Here is a 22,785-nt window from a genome sequence, read left to right on the forward strand (position 1 = left end):
GCCACTGGAATGAATCTGCATGCTGCTTAGCAATGTATTTAATATTAACCATTAACTGCCTCTCTTTATTAGAATTTTACTGTTGTCTGGATGGAGCGTACAAAGAAATGGGAAATCATTTATATATCAATGCTGTACTCACCACAACTCAAATAAATCGACTTGAGTTATTGCGTCACTCCCTAGGTTAAATTATGCTTTCAATTAAGACAGACAAAGAAACAATCATGAAGGAGTGATAAGGCAGTAAAAGTTGATTTTGTTTTTTATTTTACAAGTGAAGGTATGGCATAGATCATGCATGATGAACTGTCATTTTTTTTACTGAGCCTCAAGTGAAATTAAATTGTATGAAATGCTGCTACATGCAATATTCAGTACCATAAGTGTAGTGGAGAGATTCACTGTGACTTTAAAAAGAGTTCATTTTGAACTCAAACTACTTCCCCTGGCAGTTTGCGTTTCTGCCAATGTCTTGAGTTTATCTACATACATTCACAGCCTATGGTCAGTAAGGTCAATTCCCTAAACCCATTTACAGCTATAACTATTTAGTATTTGTTTTATTAGAATTTATTTCCATGCTAAGTGTTAGACAAAAGAAGAATTTTCTATGGTATTTAACAAAGACAGTAATTCACATTGGCCAAGTAAATCTTTGTAGTAAGCTTTTTTTCAAATAAATCAAAATATCAAAACTTATAAATTTATATGGGTTTCAGCACAAAAACATTTTGAGAACAAAAACATATTGCACAATGTTTTCACAATTTAAGTTCTTAAAGTATGTACAATTTTATTGTTGGTTACCTTCTAAAATTAATATTTTGGTCAAAATGCTCCTGATTAAATTGAAATTTGACAGTTTAACAAAAGACCGACTACAACTTGATTCTTAAAAGTTGCATAGAAAAGCAGATTAGACAAAGGGATCATCCTACAATAGGTGAGACACATAAATCAGGGTCATTTAATTTACAGTAAAGCGAGACAGTGATAGCTTGACTATTAAAAAGGTGTCCTTTTTCAATAATAATCATTCTAAATACACAAGTTCGATAGTAAATACATTAAAATATGTATCCCTTAGTTACATATATATATTAAACAGTCTGTATTAGCGTTGAGCTGAATGAAAATCTGATTGACAATACCTTCAAAAACATGTCCTAAATAGCTCCATGGCGTGGTATTCCCTCATGGAAAGCATAAAGGCAGACTTTTCAAAGAGCGATATATCCCAAAACAAACTCTGCAATTCTTGTACCATATCTTGTACCAACACTGTACATTTTAGTCAGCAAGGTTTCAAAACACTCAGTACACTGAACTGTACTGTAAGGGACCTATGCTGAGTAACAGCAAATCAGTTAAGAGTTCCAAGTGTATAAACACATCATTGTCATAAGTAGAGGTAAAAAAAATAAGTTCACATTATATATTTTTCTTCGTTATTCACAAAATGTATTGCTTGGACAGTCGCAGTCAGCTATTTGTGTAGAATTAGACACACTTTGAACATAGCAAGAAGCAAAGTGAATTACAGGGTAAGTATTGAGACTCACATTGCTTGGGTTACATTCAGAAACACACTATGGCTTAATTTTTCAGATCTTTTGTACCAATGTGCAATATCTGCATTGGTTTGGGTTTCCATTTGGAACTATTTTGCACTTCCAAAGGCTGATTTATAGCAGAGAGAGCAATTTCCCCATGATTCACAATTGGTTCCACTGAAGCCATTATAAACTGATTAACTGCTGCCATTCCAGAAACTATATTGGAAAGGATATTAACAGGTTCCTCAAATTCTCCCTGACCACCATTTAATAATCTACTTCCTCTAGTAACTTCGCAAGAAATATCATCATAGGACTTTGCAGATGGAACTGAGTATTTACCTTTTCCATTCAGTTTTGCTTCCTTTCTCGGAAGTTTGTTTCTTGCATTCATTAAGTCCTTCTTCACAAACTTTGCACACATTTCTAAATCTTTATTAGTAAACCTTTTTACAGGTTCATAAGCTTTTTCAGATTGGCATATTTGATTTGCATATAATGCATCCAAAGAGTTCCCTTGAACTTCAATGGTTTCATAATTTTCTGGTGATGCATTGTCCTTTTTAATATTCTCTACTTTTATAGTTTTGATCTCAGTTTTGCAATTCTGGTAGTTCTGAAGAGCTTTTTTGTCCCAGTGACCTCCATCTGATTTTGAAAGTCTTTTTCTTGCAATATTTATTGCCTTATTAATTTTTGAATGATTACTTGAATTCACATGATCAGAAGTCTGTAAATGGACAGAAGATTGTGCACATTGTGAAAATGAAACACATGTTGGATCACTGTTGGTGCGGTAAGCATGAATATTTGTACTGTATAGTTCACTACAAACCTGCCACTGCTTTACACACAAATTTGGTGATGTAGCCTTGCTGGAAAGCTGATCATGGCTACATTGCTCCAAATATTTATTAGACTTGCTAGTTTTGGAAAGGATTTTTGGTGCATATTCCTGTAAAAATTCAGAACCAGGGCCCTGTTTTACTTTTGCTGGTGTAAAGTTTGAAATGTCTAAAATACATGGAGAATCTTTTGATGGAAACTGTTGCTTTGTTTCTTCATTCAACATTTTTTGACTGAAGTTGGCATTTATTTCATTTTGACGACTGTACATCTTCGAGACACACTGATTTACATTACTGCTTACAGATGATCGATCCACATCTCCAATCTGCACCAGTGTTTCATTATGAGAGTCAACTGTGTACAAGAGAAATGGATCTTTTCCCATTACATTATGTGGATGTTCATTATGACCAGTCTCGACATTCCAAACTTCCTGGATGCTTGGTTTTTCTGCCAAATGAAGCACATTTGATTTATTATGGTTGCACTTTGTGGAGGCTTCATCACTTTGTTTGTGCAGTGAATAAAAAAGTGTGTTTTCTGTTACAACTTCGTTGGCACAGGAATGATGGATGTTTTCGTTAACTGAGGAATCATCCCCATCCAGCAGAGACCGGAAATATCCTCCGAGAATTTCTGGAGCCGACCGTGTATTGTAAGCAGATGGTACAGACCAGTCTGAGCGACTAGCAGCTTGAACTGGAGAAGGCAAACCACTATCTGTTTCTACTTTGTCATTGAATGTTGGGGAATGTAAGCTAGCAGTGTTGAAATTAAGTAAAGAAGTAGAAGCAGTATTCCAGTGGCCTGGAGCTTTGTGCATATCTGCATTTGAAACTGGAGGCATTTCATTTGCACCCTCTAAAGAATTACGATCACAGGTACCTTTACCATCCTGACCATTTGCTCTGCTTTTCTGTGACAGTATGTTGTGTTTCTTCTTTAGCTTTTGTAATGAAGAGTCTTCTTGCATAACTCTTAACTGATTGGCCTTACTCACAGTCCGAATGGTGATGCGCTTTAGTTCTATTTCATCTGTAAATTCATAAACCGACTTATCGTATTTTGGTACTTTCTTGGGTACTTCTGTATTTGTAGCTTCACAGTCTTTTTGGTGACTCAAAGTACATCCTATTTTAATTGATGACATTCCATTAGCTAGTGTTTGTTGTTTTTTATTTTTAGAAGCAAAGAACATATAAGACATTCCAGCACCAGAACAGACTTTTAGTTTTCGATCAAGTTTTTCTTGGTTATGATGCACTTTACAATCATTAGGAATTGGAGACCAGAATTCCTTAAGTGGTGAAAGCTTTTTATATTTTTTTACTACTTCATCAGTCAGTAATACTCGTCTCTCTGTGCAATCTAATCTACTGATTTTTACATGCATATTTTTGTGGCCCTTAAACCGATTGACAATTATATATTTGATAATAACAGGTGGTTCCTTTTTACCAGCTTTTCTCCTTTTCCGAGGGCACCAATCATCATCATCTTCTCGTACAGCATCAACCACGTGATCCTTTTTGCTGAAATTTTTCATGGTCTCTAAAGAATCAACATCATATAAATAATCATCACTATACCGTATTTGCCGCTTTGCCCTCAAGGTATAATTGGTTTGATTTGAATACCTTTCAGCGCTTTTCCTTAATAGCTTCCAATTTCCTCTATCCTCATTGAGAATGGACGATAAACAGACCGAATCTACTGCATTCTCACCATCTTTCCAGTTATCCATAAAAACATCTGACAGAAGGCATTTGTTACTTTCTAATTCATACAATGTGCTAAGTTCTGGGCAATCATGTTCCCCTCTCTCTTCCTGAACAGTAGCAGAATTATTTTTCATGGGGCTTTTCATACCTTTTTTAGTTCCATTGCATCGGGTACTGGGAAAAAAATGAAGCTGAGCATCATCTTGAACAGCATTTGTTTTCTCTCTCACATTGTCTTGAAAAGATTCATATCTTATCTTCAGTGAACAGATATCACTACTTAGTGTTGATTCATCATCAAACAAAAAACTGTCACTGTCTTCTTCACTAATTAGGTTAGTTGAAAAGTCATTTGTTGCACAGAGATCTAAAAATTCTTCTTTGTTTTCATTTATGAAAGACTCAAAGTAACTCCAGTTCTGGCTTGGAATAGGTAGTAATGCATCATCTCCATTAAATTTTTCTGTGAACAAACTCTCGTGAACACTGGTAGTGGTACCTGATTCATCAACCTTTGCACAATCAAATTTGTCTTCACATGTTATTCCATTCAAAGAAAAATTCAACATTTGGTCGGAAATATTGTCTTCCGGCTGAAAAACTGAAAAGTGTGTTTCAGGAACCATCATGCTTTCCTTGCTCAGTTTATTTTTGCATATTCTCCATTTCGCTCCAAATTCACAACATTCAATTTCATCTGCCTCAGAAATACCTTCAGCTGTTCTATGAAGTTCACAGGGTTTTTCATGAATATAAGAAAAGTCCTTAGCTTCCATAATAAATCCTGCAAAATATTTTGCTACATGTAAAGGGATGTGTAGAGAAACATTATACTGGCAGAAAAAAGAAGGATGTCTCAAACATCAATTTTCTTTAGCTGCTGTCATAGCAATGTTGCTGATCACTCTATATACCACAGAGTGTAGTTATCCAGCACTTAATATGTGCAAACCCCTAAAAAAAAAGAAAAAAAAAGCAGTCAAAAAGAGTTTATGCCTTTGCAACATCTAGGTTGCTCAAATATGTGTTTCTGCAGCTTTTACAACAAAATCTTTTAAATAATATCGGTGGGATTCTCCGCGAACCGGCGGGGTGTGCAACTCCGGCGCGAAGGAGTGGCGTGAACCACTCCGGAATCGGGCCGCCCCAAAGGTGCAGAACCCTCCGCACCTTCAGGGGCTAGGCCGGCGGCGGAGTGGTTTGCGCCGCGCCGGCCGGAGTGGAAGGGGCTTGGCGCCATGCCAGCCGGTGTGGAAGGGGCTTGGCGCCACACCAACTGGCGGCGAAGGGCCTCCGCCGGCCGGCGCATGCGCGGGAGCGTCAGCGTATGCTGGTGTCATCCCAGCACATGCGCAGGGGGGTTCATCTCCGTGTCGGCCATCGCGGACTGTTACAGCAGCCGACGCGGAGGCATAGAGTGCCCCCACGGCACAGGTCCGCCCGCGGATCGGTGGGCTCCGATCGCAGGCCAGGCCACCGTGGGGGCACCTCCCAGGGCCAGATCCCCCGAGCCGCCCGCGGAGCCAGGTCCCGCCGTGAAGTACCTGTTGTAATTTACGCCGGCAGGACCCGGCACAAACGGGCGGCCACTCGGCCCGGAGATTCGCCGGGGGGGGGGGGGGGGCGGCGCAATTCCCGCCCCCGCCAAAACCCCGTCGGCGGAGAATTTGGCAGCCGGCGGGGGCGGGATTCACGCCGCGCCCCCGGCAATTCTCCAACCCGGCGGGGGGTCGGAGAAGTATAACAGATATTAAAAGGGAAATTATACCAACAGATATTATAATCCTTAAAATTACTTTTGGTGACAGTTTTAAACAGGTGAAGGTGCATGTGATAAATTCTATTGCTTTTTAGTAAAGGTCGGTCACTTAAATACATTTGTTCATTGTTTTGGCTGAAATTTTATGAAACTTTCTTTGATACAATGTCCTAAAGTCTCAAATGAGATGCATCTTTTGGACACCTATGTAAACATTATTGCATGCCTACTGGAAAACCTCTTATAAACCAAATTAAAATGTGCAAATACCAGATCTGCATTGATTTTCTTGGGTAATAGCAAAGTTTTCTTATTTAATTTGTAATTTACAGTTAAAGGGGAAGGAAATCACAGAATAAGAGTGCAAAAGAGGCCCTTCGGCCCATCGAGTTTGCACCAACACATGAAAGGCCCACCTAGTGCCACTTCTCAGCAATTGGCCCATATCCTTGAATGTTAAGACATGCCAAGTACTCATCCAGGTACTTTTTAAAAGATGCGAGGCATCCCACCTCTACCACCCTCCCAGGCAGTGCTCTCTATCCACCTGTCCATGCCCCTCATAATCTTGTACACCTCAATCAGATCACCCCTGTCTTCTTTGTTCCAGAGAAAACAACCCAAGCCTATCCAACCTCTCTTTATAACTTAAATGCTCCATCCCAGGCAACATTCTGGTGAATCTTCTCTACACTCCCTCCAGTGCAATTACATTCATCCAATAATGTGGCGACCATTAATGTAATATTTACTAAAAAGCAGAAAAGTATTTTATAAAAGTGATAACTTATTGAAAACTTTATAATTAACTTGCCTCCACATAGGCAGCTCAAATGAGACCTTGCTCCCTGTTAGGCCAAGAGTCACTCAAGGGAAACCGTTGGTTCAAGGGATGAGGGGCCTTCAGTTACACAGTTACATGGATAGATTCGAAAAGTTGAAGTTGCTTTTCTTAGAGATGAATGACAGATTTACTAGACCTGTTCAAAATCATGAGGGATCAGGACAGAGTAGATAAGGAGAAACAGTTCCAATTGGTAGAAGGGTCAAGGATCAGAAAACATAGATTTTAAATAATTGTCAAAAAAAATCAAAAGTCGACAAAGAAAACATTTTGGCCGTGATTCAGTGCAGTGGCCTAATTTCACCCAACTTGGTATTGGGATAAGGCCGCCTCTCGCGAGATTTGCGACGCTCAAAATGCTTTGCAAGATTTAACGAAATCTCGTATGACGTCACGATCGGAATCTCGCCCTCACTGAACGTAATCCAGATCTGCATATTTAAATGATCCATTAGGATTCCCCTGGTGCCCGGGACCCAACGGCTGTGCCTGGGAGACCTTGCTCGAGCCCGGTTTAGTACTGGTCCACACAAACGTAGACCAGTCATTATGGCACCTGGGGTGGGGGGGCGGGGACAGGCCATTAGAGACCCCAGGTGGTTGGGGACACGGCAAGGTGGCACCCTTGCATTCCCTCTGGCACCTGGCAGTGCCACCTGAACACGGGCAGCTGGCACCTCCAGGGATCAGGCCCAGGTGGGCCTTACCAGTTGGAGGGCTGGCGAAGGGGTGTTCCGAGGGGCCTACCTGAGGTTGGGAAGCTCGGGTCTGCCTTCCAAAATGGTGCCTGATCTGCGAGGAGTCTTTCCTGCTCGGTTGACCAACAGAAAATGACTCCAATGCGACCTTGGCGAAAAGAAACTCAAGGCCAAACAAAAACGATAAGGCGCCGTTGAATAGTGAATTGTTTCTCAGCACTGCAGAAACCAAGAAACACCCTGCTACATGCACCCAAAACTGGACATAATCTGTTTTATGGTTGAATGGCGCCCTTTATCTACAAATGGTTAGCATCTGGAATGCAATCAATCCCTGAAAGAATGGTGTAGAAAGATTCAATCTTAGCCATCAAAATGAAAGTGGATGAATATCTGAAAAGAAAAGTGCACGGTTTATGGGAAAGGGTCATGGGAGTAAAAGTTAAATTGCTCTTGCAGAGTTGCCATAGGCTTGATGGGCCTCTGTGCTGTAACCATTCTATGATGATTCTAAAGTGTTTGTTTTGCAAATAGCTCGGAGCACACAGTGGCAGACTTCAAGCTTGCTTAAAGATCAGTATGGACCCATCCAACCGCCTGTAAGCGCTAAGATATACATTCCCCATCTGTAGTTGGATTCCTCTCCCAGTGTAGCTGTGGAGAGGATCTCAGGTCACTTTCTCTCATCCTTCCCAAAACTGAAAAGTGACTGCAATTGTATAAGAAAGGAACTTTGATTTTGGTGCTATTTTTGATGAGCTCAGGCTCACATGGAATAAACCTAGAATGTTATTACATAAAAGTTTGTGGTTGTATAAGCCATGAAGGATTTGATATTACATAATAATTTGGTGTGGGGAATTGGATTCTTTATATTAGCCTCATTTGCTGCACGAAATTTCACCCTGACCGACATTTAAATCTTTACCAAGTTCTCTACAGAAAAGTATTTTGAGAATAATTGCGAGTAGTCTCCCACCATCGACAAGTGGGCACAGGTCCACAGTATAAACTACCACAAGTCAACACAAATTCAAAACAAACATCTTAAGAATAATTAATGGGAGAAATGTAAATATATTAATGCTGGTGCAGTAGAAGTTTCTTTTTCGAGAGTGAATTTAAGGCATTTCAATCTAAGGTTAAAAAAAAACTTTGTATTCATGCCCTGGCTTAATTACCCAATAATTATTTTCTCTTTAAAACTATGGAAGTTTGGTTCACCTCTCAGTGCAGAATGTTCACTGTTTGAAGAATTAACTACTAAATTACATTTTGCACACATATCATGAAGTAAAAATAGAAGGACGAGTGTGGCCAAAGTCTAAAAATTAGTGGCCAAAGACAAAAGGGTCTGAAAATATTTTATGACGTAGAATTATGTAGTTCTAGCGCTTATTATCTGTAACGAGATGCAAATGCTTCTAAGTCACTTCAAAAGGTGGATTATTCAACTTCAAGTGGGTAGAAGTGTTAGCTTTCCCTTTGTTTACCTTCTCACCAAGACTTTGGACCAATGCATTTTTATCAAATCATCAAAGTAACATCAGCATTTCAACATTGTGCAGTTAATGTGTGTAATATAGGATGAAGTCCGTACCAACAACAGAACATGACCTTGAATTACATGCATGCAAGGCGGAACAAATTACTATGTCAATGCTACGCAAACTATCTTCCAATGTGATCCCAGCCACCACCTTCTCAAGGGCAACCTGGACAGGCAGCAAATGCTAGTCTTGCCAGCAACACCCACATCCCATGAATGAATATACATTGAAAACTCTTGAAAATTAACATTAACCAAGACACCAGCAAAAACAAAAGCAGCATAGTGACATTCAGTATACAATTCTTGAAGTTTGCATATCACATAATACATCATAAAATCCATGTTTTTAAAGTAAAAAATGCTATTATTTTATATACTTGTGTCTTCTCTTCTTCAGCAATCACTCACTAACAAGTTTGATTGTCTCAGAAACTCCGTGTTACTGGTCATGGGTTCTTGCATGGCTGATGAGCCCGGTCCTAGAGCTGCATCTTCGACTTCACACTTTGCAGGTGTTTCTGGGAAGTGGGATCAGTCCTTGGATTCCAGATCGCTAATGTTCCTTTCTCAGGCACCATTCCCGGGCCTTCCCTTGGTGCTGGGTATCCTTTGTCTCCCTTCAATCAGGAGATTTCTCCAAGTAGGTCTCTTCTGAGCAAGGGTCTCCCAGGCATTGACATGTACAAGATGGTCATCCTCCCAACTCTTCTATACAGAAGAAACTTGGACTATGTACATATGTTACCTCAGGACCTTGGAGAGATATCATCAAAGTTCCCTGAAACGGATTTTCCACATCAGCTGGGAGGACAGGCATATTAACATCAGTGCCTTTGAAGGAGCAAGAGCACCAGCATCGAGGCCATGATCATCTGAAATCAACTCCGCTGGACTGGACATGTGCTTAGGATGTCACACTCACGATTTTCAAAGCAAATCTTTGCCCAGCTCAAGGAAGGCTTCCGATCAAGAGGAGGACAAAGGGAGTGCTTCAAAGACACCCTGAAGGCTTACCTCAAGAAATGCAATACTCATATAGGTTTCAGCCAAACTCTCCATATTCCCTTGTGATACTCAGTAAAGCTCCTCTCCACCACCACCTCCAACAAACATTGTAATCAGCCCCTCTCCCACCCCCCATAGGCCCCTCTTCCCAAACCCTTACCTACTCAATCAACAGCCCCTCTTTCCAGCTCCCTCATGCCCTTATTCTCTCAGCAGCCCCTCTCCCCAGACACACCTCGTCCCTCATGCCCCTATTCCTAAACCTCTCTGACTCAACAGCCGCCTCTCCACCATTAACCCAGCAGACCCACCACCTGTTGAACTCCATGGAGACTCGGGGGCCCCCGCTACTCCCCATCTCTGGGACTATTGAGCCCCCATGAGTACCAGGCGGCCAAGAGGGCAGTAGCCACCTTCCAATGGAATGCGCGATTGCAGCTGGGTCCGGGCGAGCACAATGCTGAGGAGAGGTGACCTCCCCCATGTTCTGCACCCCCGCCCCCCCCCCCCCCCCCCACTTTGTTACTAACAGATTTCCCAGGCTGAGACTCTTTCCGTCCAGCTTTGGCTGCAATAGAGGCAGTGGTAGCCAAGGGGAAGTTGAGGCTGGGAAAAAATGACAAGGCCAAAACTCCATTATTCAAAGTCGGAATTCCACCAAATTACTTTTTCTCAATCCTGAAAATATCTGGCCAATGGATAAGGATTTTGTGGACAGTCTGGAAGAACAGACATATAAGACTGAACAAGCACATGGGGGGGGGGGGGGGGGCAACTTTTGCATTAGGAGTATTGCAGTCAAAGAAAATCACAAACGGCTAAATTAATTTCTTGATATCTAGCAGTACTTCCAAGCTCATTCTGCACTTGAGTAAAGACACAACCATACTGTCAATTTCACCAAATACAATTCAGATTCCCATCTGAATGCTGCTGTGTATGATTAAATGTTCCTAACAACAGCAAAATAAATACAAGGATAAAGTTTTGTGTCAAAATAATGCACTCACTGTTATTTAAACTTAGATGGCACAGCAATAACGAGAAGGTACTTGATTTAACATGAATATCTAAAAGTTGCTGTCCAAGTTGGACTGTTCCGCTGTTTAGGTTTCCGAAAATGGCATCTTGCACTTTACTTCAGTATTGGATACATTGAGTGGAAAAATAGTGGGGTGTAGATATAAACTATACTCGCCATAGACATGAAATAACAAACTGTATCCTTCTAAGGTACCCTTAAGTTACACAATAATTACTTGTGAATCAAGATCTCTACCAAAATTACTAGCTATGGTGCCTCATTCCTGTAGATATTAATTGCTGTTCGGAGATTTGTTAAAATGCAATTTATAAAAAACTTTTACTTTTGTCTTTTTCAATCTCAATCTAATTTTTCTTTCTTTCAATTATTTTTCTCTACCTGATTTGTCATAAAATTCACCTCCTGGGTAGGTTCAGGGACTACCTCCTTGTGGTAGGTGGGTGTCGTGACACTGGTCAGACCTGCCTTTAGGTAGTGAGGAGGTTAGAAACATACCCATCTGCTTGCCGTAGTCACTCAGGTCCTTATTCTTTTGTTGCGACTTTATCAACTTGCACATTCAGCAACATGCCAAATTTTTAAAAATGATTTAAAACCTAAACATGCAGGAAAAGCCAAAGAGCACGTGGCATCAGATACCATGCCACAGCAAATTATGGCGTCTAACATAGTTAAGTTTCCCTTCTTTTGGCACTTTCCCTCAAAACAATTCAGAAAGTCAACTGGTGAAAGATAAGAACTGAGGCCAACTGTTAGCCTTTTTGAAACATTTTAGAGATACACACCTCCTAATCCAACGACCACAGTTTTGGTCTGTTCCTATTAATTGGGGCACAAGTGAATCACAGTTAATGCCCACCACCTTATACAATTAATACCCTTTACACTGCCAAAGTTCCTTCTTCAGCCCTCTTTCAATAAAACTTCTATCCAATTATTGGTCTTGATCTAACTTTATTTTCTCCAAGGCATTTGAACATTTTACTGTGTTCCAACTTTTGTGCCTACTTATTCTGTAACTCTGTTCAAAATCCTCCAATTTGACTTTCACATCTCGTAGCACAGAAAGCTCAAATTAGAATCTGTGATTATGGTACATTGTCCATCCTTACCCTGTTTGCCCTCTTCAAATATTTCACATTATTAATAATGTAGTTTTTCTTACTATCCATGGAATATAATCCCTACAGTGCAGGTCATTCAGCCCATCTAGTCTGCACCGACTCTCCAAAAGAGCACCTTACCTAGGCCCAATCCCCCGTTCTTTGCCCACCGAACCATTGCGCACTTAGGCGCAATTTAGTATGGCCACTCCACCTGACCTGCTCATCTTTGGACTCTCAGCAACTTTATGGGATTGCCCTTGGATAATCCATTCCTGCCTATTTTGATGTTACATCTCCAGCAATTGCATCTCCTCCCTCTCCTACACCATCACCTCTCGGAATTTAAAGATCTACCCTTGGTTCTCTTTATCTGCATATAATCGGTCAGTGGCATTTGTCTACATCATGTGTAAGCGGATATATCTGCCCAACATTAGGTATTTAATGAGTTGCAACTTCTTTTAATTGATTATTAGTAAAGCTTAGACCACTAGGTTTGGTTTAAATGGGATATGCATCCTTCCCGCCACTGATTTTACTCCCCTGGTGATTCACCTTTGTGACCGAGTTTTACCCACAGCTGAGTTTCATATCTTAAACTCTCGCATCATTACAATAGCTTACTTCCATATTTTTCTCCAGCATCTGCCTGGGAATTTGGGGGCACATCTTCAAGAAGCACGTCCTGTGGTCACAGGTCAGCTGGGCAATCATGAAGTAGAAACCTTTTCTGTTTGGGAATCTAGTTGGCTTGTCTATAAGCACCTTGATAACTTAGTGAATATAACTGATGATCCCCTGGACCTGAGAAAATCCACAGGTGATGGCAAACCCCAATGCCGCCTGAGCCCGTACAGGCCCAGCTGTTCAAAATGGATATTTTCTCCCGACTTCTGGAAGAGCGCATCTGTGAATTGTCTGATGAGCTGCAAACTCCCTCACCTGCTGCTCATTGGTTTGCTAAGGCTTCCTCTACCCATTTATGATGCCCAAGTGATGCCAGCAACTTCACACTTATCTTCAGTCATACCAGTCACTGTTCACAAAAGCAGGTTTTTCGGCATGATCAATGTCAATTCTGTGCCATTGGTTGAGCATCTGCGTTTAAATCTCCCATTCCTTTCAACTGTTCAGCAATGCATCCATTAATCATCATAGCTCCCTTCTGTATTCCCCAAACTGTACCCTAATTGTCCCAGATTCTCCATCTTCCCCATGCCCCTCAATTGAAAATTCACAAACTGTTGCTACAAAGATTGTTAATGAGCTCCAAGGTGTCAGTTGGGAGGCTCCTATGAAAACAAAAATCAGTGTTCTGGAGGTATTACAACCTTTAATGCCACCAGAGATTGCAATTTAAAAAAAAAAAAAATTTAGAGTACCCAATTCATTTTTTTCCAATTATGGGCCGATTTAGCGTGGCCAATCCACCGAGCCTGCACATCTTTGGGTTGTGGGGGTGAAACCCACACACAGGAGAATGTGCAAACTCCACACGGACAGTGACCCAGAGCCAGGATCAAACCTGGGACCTCGGCGCCGTGAGGCAGCGGTGCTAACCTCGGAGTCACCTTGCTGCCCTCGAGATTGCAATTTTTAACGTGTGGCAGCACCCAACCTAGTGGACAACTGAAAATCCAGTCCCAATTACTGATTCTTCTATCATCCACTATCGATACACACACTTGCCAAAAATGCAGGTACCAATACCCTGTACTACATTAAACACTTGTTACAATCCCCATCAAGACTGATTACTTTTAAAAAGTAATACAGATTTCCCAGTGACCATTACAAAGAATCGTATGATAAGATTTTATGTTTTAAGACTTTTACTGCAACAAACTAAAATCACAGACGAAAAATCACTTTGTAAGAAACTAATACACTAAACTACAGAAAAAGTATTCCCCATTACCTTTACACACCAAAAGCCCGATGCCACATTTATACATTACAACACACTATCAGCAAGAAAGTAGTCTTGTATACAAAGTCCAAAGCTCCTCCTCAGCTTTAACATTATTTCTGTCCCCCCTGTCCCATGAGGACAAATTTTAAAGTGTGTTTTTAAAGTCCCTCACTCAATCTTCTGAGTATAATCGAATCAACTTCAGTAGCAAAGCACCCTCTGGCAACTCATTTGTCTTTTATTCTCCACAAGCCTTGCTTCTTCAAATTGGGTATGTCCTCACCAGCACCATGCTTGATGGTTAACCCCCAAAAAACGTTTCCCCTGCCTGGAACAGCAGAACCGGTTTACAGTCAGCTTCTCCAAAACTCTCTGACTGACTGAGTCTTGAATTGGTATGCAGCAAGACCACGTGCCTCCTTTGTGCTCAGGTATTAAACCTTGCACCTTACTTTCAATAAATTTTGACTTGAATTTCTGTCTCCATACCAAGCAGGTCACATAGGTTTGTCTTCCAGCAGATTTAGTTATGAGGTCACATTGGCTTGTTTCCAAACTATTCCATTTTACCTTGAATTAAAGAAGACATTTTAAAACATAACTGTCTTATAAAGTTCAACACACTGCAACTCATTTTGCATTAGGACCCTGTCTCCCAATGCCCCTTTGTCAGCATTTTCTCAGAGATTACAATTTTTTTTGACAATACTTTGTCAAGTCTAAAATGATGGAGCTGAAGAGATCTTAATAAAGTAAGTCACATGAAAACGGTGCAATTCTATTTTTAAATTCAAAAGTACTTTAATTTCTAAAGTCATTTAAGCAAAATTTCTACTGAAGCCCCCTTGCCAAAAAAAATTAAATAAGTCAATCAGCTTGTTGAAGGTGAAGGTGGAAAGGGCAGGAGAAAAGGAGTTTCCACTGGCAGAATCAGATGGGTCGATGATTGGTGAGGTGAATGGGACAAAGAAGTTTGCAACATTAACAGCCAGCAGATGTGCTGGATGTGAAAGTCAATGAGATAGAAGGATGATCTAGTTAGAATTGTTGCTCACAAGGAGGCAATGCTTGTGATTTGATGAGCCTTTGGAGGATGTCCTTTGGAGGGGTACAGAGGACAGTCCCTTCAATTTTTTTAATCATCTGAATATTTAACCAATTCATATTGAGTTTTTGATACCAAATTAGTTTGAAAAATTAGAAAGAGCATTGGCCCCAATACAAGCACTTCACTCAGTGCCCACCACTCCCTCCATATTCTGGCATTACTCTCCGCCTGCACTGTTTATTTAACCTTTAACAAATTTCCTATTCACATTCAATTTTTGGCTAGAATTCCCACCATTGATAAGTAACCTTTCATTACAATTGTTATTAAAATATGTTTTGGAGTTCGAATTACATAACGTCGTGAGGTTTAACACACTTGACTTGGATTGTAACTTTCTCAAAAGAATCAAGGATATTCAAATTGGATTAAAAGAAAAAATGAAACACTCTATTGTGTTTCTGTTTTGGAATAGATTTTGAACATATATTCCTCAAGCTCAATACTGATAATCAGAATTCCATTATTTTAAGCAAGATTGTAGATGTACATATCCATTTTGTCACCAATTTTAAAAATAGACATTTCATTTTTCCAATATAGTGGTACATCTTCAAGTATACATAACCTCACAAATCTCCCTGGGACAAACAACATATTTGTATATATTTAATTTAAACCTTTCAACTTGTCTAGTTCTTCCAACTGATCTATATTCAAGCCCTGCATTTTGTTATGCTTTTTTTAGAATAAAAGGATGTTCTTGCCACATTATATCCATTGTGGAAGTAATTTGTTCCAAACCTTATCCTCAGCTTCTGGCTCACAAGCATATCTTAATGTCCTCAATTCTCCTGACTGTCCTCTGCTAAAGTAATTTTGGAAGAATATTCTACTGTTATGCTTTGTCTCTGCAACTAACTTTTTATCTTATTTACCTTGTTGAACCAAAATCTGATGCTGTATAACCTCAATACATAAAACACAGGTAGCATTCTCTCGCCGTGAATTTAAATATTCCTAATGTCGATCTTTTGTGGAAAAGAGTACAAATACCTTCTTACAAACTTCAAGGACTTTTGACATATGACTATATACTTCTATAAAGCATAAATGAGTCACATTACAAGATCAACTTTTATCTTAAATTGGTTGCTAGTGCAACTTTTCACACACTCAGGATTGTTCAGCAAGTGCTGCCCAATCACAGAACCACATTCAACAGATTTTTTGTTTTGGGTTTTGCAAGTGTAGGCTAGTTGAATACTGTCTGTACTCTGCCTATTACAAACAACAAAACAGTTGAGAACAGCCGGACAGCAATGGCATTGGGCTTCAGGGCCCCGTTCATTTCCCTACAATGCAAGGAAGGGATCAACTGCAATCCTGTGGCCATTAGAACTGCCTGTGACCATCCAGCAATATTTGCGAAAGGGCAAGGGCAATCGCTCTTTGCCTGTGTAACCAGTCTCCATTCATAGGCAAATAATCATGCATGTCTGTGCTCAATTCCTAGGGAGTTCTCATGCAGGTCCTAGAGCTTTCGGAGGTGCCATTCCAGGTTGACAGCTGGATCTTGGGTGACAAGAGCTTTTCCCTCTGAACCTAGTTGATGACATCAGTGAGGCATCGCAGAGTGCAACACAATAACATTACAACGCCAGCCCAGTCCTCCACCAAAGCTATCATCAACAAACCACTAGTTTGCTGAAAATGTGCTTTTGCTGCCTTGACTGATCTGGAGGAGCTCTATAGTATGCACCACTGAGTATAATGAATAAATTGCACAACGTGGTCTCGCAAAGTGGAGAACTGGTGCAACAGGACAACCGTCGGAAGCAGCACTCCTCCTCAAATGCAGGTGAAATGGATGTGCCAGAGGAGGAAGCCATGAATGTGTAGCTTTTATGCTTGTGCCTTTGCCGCAGAAGCCTGTGAAAGCCAAATCACTGAGTGTCTTTAAGACAGAGATAAATATTCTTGATTAATGAGGGGATCAGTGGTTATGGGGAGAAGGCAGGAGAATGGGATGAGAAACATATCAGCCATGATTGAACGGCAGAGCAGACTCGATGGGAAGAGTGGCCTAATTCTGCTCCTATTTCTTTTGGCCATTGAAAGAAGTGCACAGGATACAAGGAGAACAGCAAACATCCACCAGATTTGCCCAAGAGTGAAAACCTACATGACCATGGTGCCATCACAAGAACTCCATTGCCCAACTTGAAACATAGGCCAATCCCTGCCAGCATCTCTGAAGGAGCTACCTCTAACCTGCTTTCTCTGCCACCTATAAGAGTATGGGGTGGAGCTTTGTCATACACATATGAATACTGGTGTCAATAATATGTCGTACCTGAACATAAGTCAATCAGCCGACATGGCCAAGAAATCTGATCCTGCGCCATCCTTAAAGGACCATGAATGCACCTACAACATTTCAAATATCCCCGCTGAGAGTGATCTTGGATAATCTCCATTACAATGCATAGAAGAGAGGCCCAGCTGAGCCTGCAATTTCAGACATGTTCCACAAACTGGCAAGTACAAAACTGGACACCAACATGATCATTAAATAGAGTGAACGCAAACACACCATTTCCACAATAAAGAAAGTCTCCCCATCTCCCTGGTAAACATAATGCATGCCAACCATAAGGCATGTCAGTATATTTAGCTTTCTGATTAAGCTATTGTCAACAAATGACAAGGATGCACACATGAAAAGTGAAAGCAACGTAATATGAAATATTTAGAAATCTTTAAATCTGAAAAAACCCTGTCACCTTTGTTCTCTCAATAACTCATGTTTGAGCTTACAGCTCGATATCTTTGTGCATCCTAAACATCAACTGTGGAGTTTGAGGCACTGTTCCCTTTTCTGACTATAGCGCGGGTCCTCTGGGGGTCCAAGGTCATAAGGATTTTGGCCGTACAGCTGTCTCCTGCACTGATGCAAAGGCATCCTCCTTGGCCTCATCAACTGGAGGCAATGGTGTCGATGACAGAGGATAAAGTCATGCCAGTGACCTTGGTGGTGCCTTGAGGAAGGCCAGGGTACCAATTGGCACATAATCCATTTGGGTCTGCAATGGCACCTCCCTGTCTCCCAGGGAAGGGGCACCTGAAGGGAGGTCCCATGTACCTTGTTCCCCCTCTTGACTAGCCATTATTGCACTGAGCCCACGGCTTGAGCAATGGAATGTAGGTTAGAGAGCATATGGATCAAGTACTTGACCGGATCTCATGGTTGCTAACCTCTCCCTAGAGTAAGCAATGATGAATGTAGGAATTTCAGATATATTGCATTATATTTATTTAGAAGTTCAAAAGATATAGGAACAGAATTAGCCATTTGGCCCATCAAGTCTGCTCTGCCATTTGATCATGGCTGATATATTCCTCATCCCATTCTCCCTGTAACCCCTGATCTTCATATTAAGCAAGAAATCTCCTTATTGACCATGAACATTTAGTGCAGTAATAGTTAAAAGCCTGGGTTAGTGTGTGTATGACTGCTGCAGAAGTGTATTTAAAATAAAATCCTGGTTTGCAAGTCAGCTGAGCTTTTTGGAGCCAGAGGTGCAATTAAAGCATCATAAACACTTTGGGTTAATTTATATTAAGAGGATTTCCTACAGAATAATTAATTAGACATTGTGTTCAGCTTAGCAAGATGTAGTTAATGGGAAGGAGCCAAGAGTTGAAGCAGTCAGGTATTGAGGTTCACAGTTTTAGTTTGTGGCTGGAAGGCAAGTTGAGAGGCTTCTGAAGAAATGCAGCCAGAGATTCTGCATTGTTCTGACAGGGTTCAGGTTTATCTTTTCAAACAGTCTCAAAAGACATCCCAGTACAGTAAGTGTGCTACCTATATTTAAAAGTGGACTGTAACCCAAGATGGTTCGGTTGTTTGCATGGAAGTAAAAATAGCAGTTGGGTTATTGTGTCACTGTATTTATAGGCATTGTTTAAGGGGTAATTATAAACTATTTTCTTGTGTGAAGTTAAAGATATTTTAATACTGTGTTAGTAATAAAGTTTGTTTTAAGATCCCATATCCCTATTTTGTGTGAAATCACTCCTGGAGGGAGATATTCTTTTCTCACAGTCTTACAAAATTAAAATATTGGGGTTGCTGTCCAGTATCCTAGCCACTGTCTAGGGTCTAGTCCAGGATTGTAATAAAGCTATGCGCTCACATGCCCGAACCACGGAAGACCTTCTGGCTTGCATAAGCCTCTCCTATTTCCCATACAAAGCTGTGCATAACCTCTGGCCATAAGTTACACTGCATCTCCAGCAGGCTTCTTGTGGTTACAACCAAAGGCACATCGTCGGCAGAGGCCTGTTACCCAGCAGTCCTCAAGAGTGTCAAGGGAGTTAGCGGTCACATTCTTAATCAGTTGCAGGGTGGTGTCAATGCTTGATCATCAGAATGTGATATCAATTCGAAATGCATGCCTCCGCAACCCATGTTGGTAAACTGTGCTGTTAGAGGAAGTGGGTGCTGCATCCTCTGGGACAGTGGTGTCTTTGTCCCAGAGGTGGAATCTTCAGGTTCCTGCTTTGGCTGTAGCATAGCCTTGGGATCATGAGGACCTGTATTGGAGAGCAAAAGGTGCCACATTAAGGATCATCAGAGTATGAGCACAGCATATGTGCTTGTGTGCCCATATACAAGCACAAGGTTGGATGCATTTTTACACTTATGCTTGATCATTCCAGCCTCTCTTTCTGTGATCATTTGTCCTCCCTCCTCTCCTGCAAACTCCTCTGCGGGGGCGAGAACCTTTATTTCAGAACACCACCTCCGGTTGTTCATCTCTCCTTCACGACATTGGTCTGTTTGTCCTGCATGACAATGTGCAGAGTTAGTGACATGCCAAGTGACACCTTATTCTTGTCTGCAGGCAGTCCCATGACACAGATACTAGCTTGTCAGTTGCACATTGCATCCAAGGGCACATATAACCTGAACTTCACATGTTTTGGCCTCAATTGTCATACTGCACTGAGGCTGATCAAAAGTTCACCTACTTGACATTGCTGCCCACTGACAAATATAAATTAATGGATGACCCCACAAGAGACCCTTTGGAAAGATGCAACTCCGACACTTACCCTGGCTGATTGGAGCAGATCATTGAACCATTTATTTCACCAGACCAAGGTTCTGGAATGGGCCCTCTGGTTGCTTACTTCCTCTGTGGTCAGACAGAAGGGTCCTCTGCTGCCATCCGTTGGAAAGAGCACCTCCGTCTTTTCCTGACTGCCTGAGGGAGAACTTGCAAGGAGGTATAGCTAAATCGTGAGGCCCGTAACTGTCTAGCCTCTGACATTAGAGGGATTGGGTGTGATGCGGGGCTGTTGATTGACATGATATAATCAGATACGGAGTGATGAGAGAAGTTTATGGTGCAGATCAAAACTTGTTGCACCCCAAAATTACAGAAGTGTTCCAGCAAGAGTTGAGCAGGAAAGTTGTTGCCATGATGCAGCAGACCCTCATTTGTCTAGGAGGCTCTTTATAGCCTGTCCAATGAAGAGCTTCCTTTGCCATGTGATCAAATGGATCTCTGTGCTTGCTGCCAGCAGTTTAAATTTTACTAAGAATTGCATGGGAGCCACCCCCAGAAGGAGGGGAAGTGCTCTCCATTTCTGTTTCCACTGTCAGGAATGGTGCGCCTTCGATAAAATACCACCCATGAACTCTTTCTGTGTATTTCCAGCATTTTCTGTTAAAAGCTGTTACAGAAATTATAATCTTTTATTATTGTCACAAGTAGGCTTATATTAACACAGCAATGAAGTTACTGTGCAAAGCCCCTAGTCGCCACATTCCAGCGCCTGTTTGGGTACACAGAGGGAGAATTCAGAATGCCCAATTTACCTAACAGCACATCTTTTGGGACTTATGTAGTTACCTATGCAATTTCAGTGTTAAAAACAAAAAACAAAATACCTTCTTAATTTAGGTAAATTCATGCATTTTTAAATAACTTTCTAATTTGCAAATTATCTATTAAATGTTATAGATCCAGCCTTTCATATAAAGCAGGTAGTCAACTTCATCCATAAAAATACAGTTGAATAAATGACACAGATTGCATCCATACTCACTGCACGTTTTTCTTCACAGCACTTTGCTCTGTAACTGCTTTGTCAAATGTCCAGAGGTGCTGCCGCATCTTTCACTTGGGTACCACACAAACTATTGGGAGTGCATACATATTTGGGTACCCAAAGGGGTGTTTTGGGTAATGAGGAAGAACAGAAAATGAATCTGTTGCTCAGGTCCGACACCCTCGAAAAAAAAAGTTTACTTCAACTGACCCATCGGGCTCCATTTAACTATCGAAAGGAAATATTCCCCAAGGCCGTAAAAACCATTGGCCCATCAGCAGAATCGCATGTGTCTTAAAATGTCCAAATTCTGTGAAAATATATATTATTCTTCCGAGCAATGTGCGCGCCGGAGATCCTTGCGACCTTGGTTGAACTATTCAAATGTTGGTACCAACCAACCATTAAAATTAAATCAACTCAAGGACGGTGAAAACAAGCGGGGTGGAAAACCAATCGTCTCCAGTGGCGGTCCTTAAAACTTTCGCGATAAAAATTTAAACTTATCGCTGCTTGCCAAGTGAAACGGTTCCCCTCCAGGGCGAACAACCGTTGCAGAAACTACCTCCTCCATCCGAACACACTTTGCAGAATTTTAAACTTCATTGTGCATCGAAGTGGCCTTGCAAGAATTCCTTCAGGTCCCGTCCCCCCGCCCACCAAACAGGCTGGGAGGGGGGCGCTGGTTGCTGCAACAACAGCAGCAGCAGCACTCCCCCTCCCCTCCCCTCCCACACTCTGCCACCCTCCCCCTCACTGCGGACCCTGAACTGCAGCAGCCCTCCAGCGAAGCGAGAGTCGCCGTCCATCACAGCAACACACAAAGAGCTGCTGCTGCTGCCTCCCCTCCCCTCCGAGATCAGCCCCTGCCCGCATCGTTTCCCTCTCACCGCCACTCGAGCGCGACCTCACCTCAGCTCGCGCCTCCCGCGCACCAACCGCCGGTGATTTGAAAAATGTGCTCGCGCTCAGTCCTGGTTCTCTGTCCGACACACCGAGCCCGGGCTATACCGGGCAGGCGAGGGTCCGGGGGGAGGGTGTGTGAGTGTGGAGGATGGACCAAAGTGGCCAGGGGCGGGGAAGAGGAGGCGGAGGCACATTTGCCAAAAGGAGATGAGGACGCTTTGCATTTCGGAAGCTGCAGTTGTTTTGGTCCAGCTCTGCAGACTCTCCTGTTTATTGCCAGACTACAAGTCCCAGAGGGTGCGCGCGTCGAGAAGAGAGCCATCTATTATGTCCACTTGTGCTTCACATTATTTAAAGAGTCTGCTCACAGGGTGGCTGCGGCGGTGGTGCAATTCGTGCACAAATTGAACATATTTTCAGTTGACTGAAAACGGATGCCGTAGAAATGTTAAGTTCCACCTTTCATCAATAATCAACAATATACTCACCCCCTACCTGTAGTTTGGAGATCAAGACTGGTCGACTGAGTGAAGAGCAGGAAGTTCCCATAAAACACAATACTGGGGATGCTGGAAATTAGATCGGGAACTGCAGGAAACTCAGTAGGTCAGACAGTGTCTGTGGAGAAAGTTAACATTTTAGGTCGATAACGGATAAT

General features: G+C 41.7%; 1 protein-coding gene across 3 annotated transcripts; it reads right to left on the reverse strand.

Moving 5' to 3' along the window:
- Positions 1–247: 247 nt before the first annotated feature.
- LOC140391658 (neurite extension and migration factor-like) lies at positions 248–22,298 on the reverse strand. 3 transcript variants are annotated; one of them, XM_072476367.1, is made up of 4 exons: positions 22,134–22,298; positions 4,278–5,083; positions 3,867–3,959; positions 248–2,858 (listed from the first exon to the last, which is right to left on the reverse strand). In XM_072476367.1, exons 2-4 carry the CDS (start codon positions 4,903–4,905, stop codon positions 1,600–1,602), a joined length of 1,980 nt encoding a protein of 659 aa, XP_072332468.1. In that variant the 5' UTR covers positions 4,906–5,083; positions 22,134–22,298; the 3' UTR covers positions 248–1,599. The 3 variants fall into 3 exon arrangements, with proteins under 3 accessions (XP_072332468.1, XP_072332467.1, XP_072332465.1); XM_072476366.1 differs by having other exon boundaries at positions 248–3,959; XM_072476364.1 differs by having other exon boundaries at positions 248–5,083; positions 22,134–22,297.
- Positions 22,299–22,785: the final 487 nt, after the last annotated feature.

This window comes from Scyliorhinus torazame, chromosome 15 (assembly GCF_047496885.1).
Source record: "Scyliorhinus torazame isolate Kashiwa2021f chromosome 15, sScyTor2.1, whole genome shotgun sequence".
Taxonomy (NCBI): Eukaryota; Metazoa; Chordata; class Chondrichthyes; order Carcharhiniformes; family Scyliorhinidae; genus Scyliorhinus; species Scyliorhinus torazame.

What these genes read in the sequence shown, in the direction of transcription:
- LOC140391658 (XM_072476364.1), bottom strand. Translation starts at nt 4,905, where the DNA reads ATGGAAGCTAAGGACTTTTCTTATATTCATGAAAAACCCTGTGAACTT.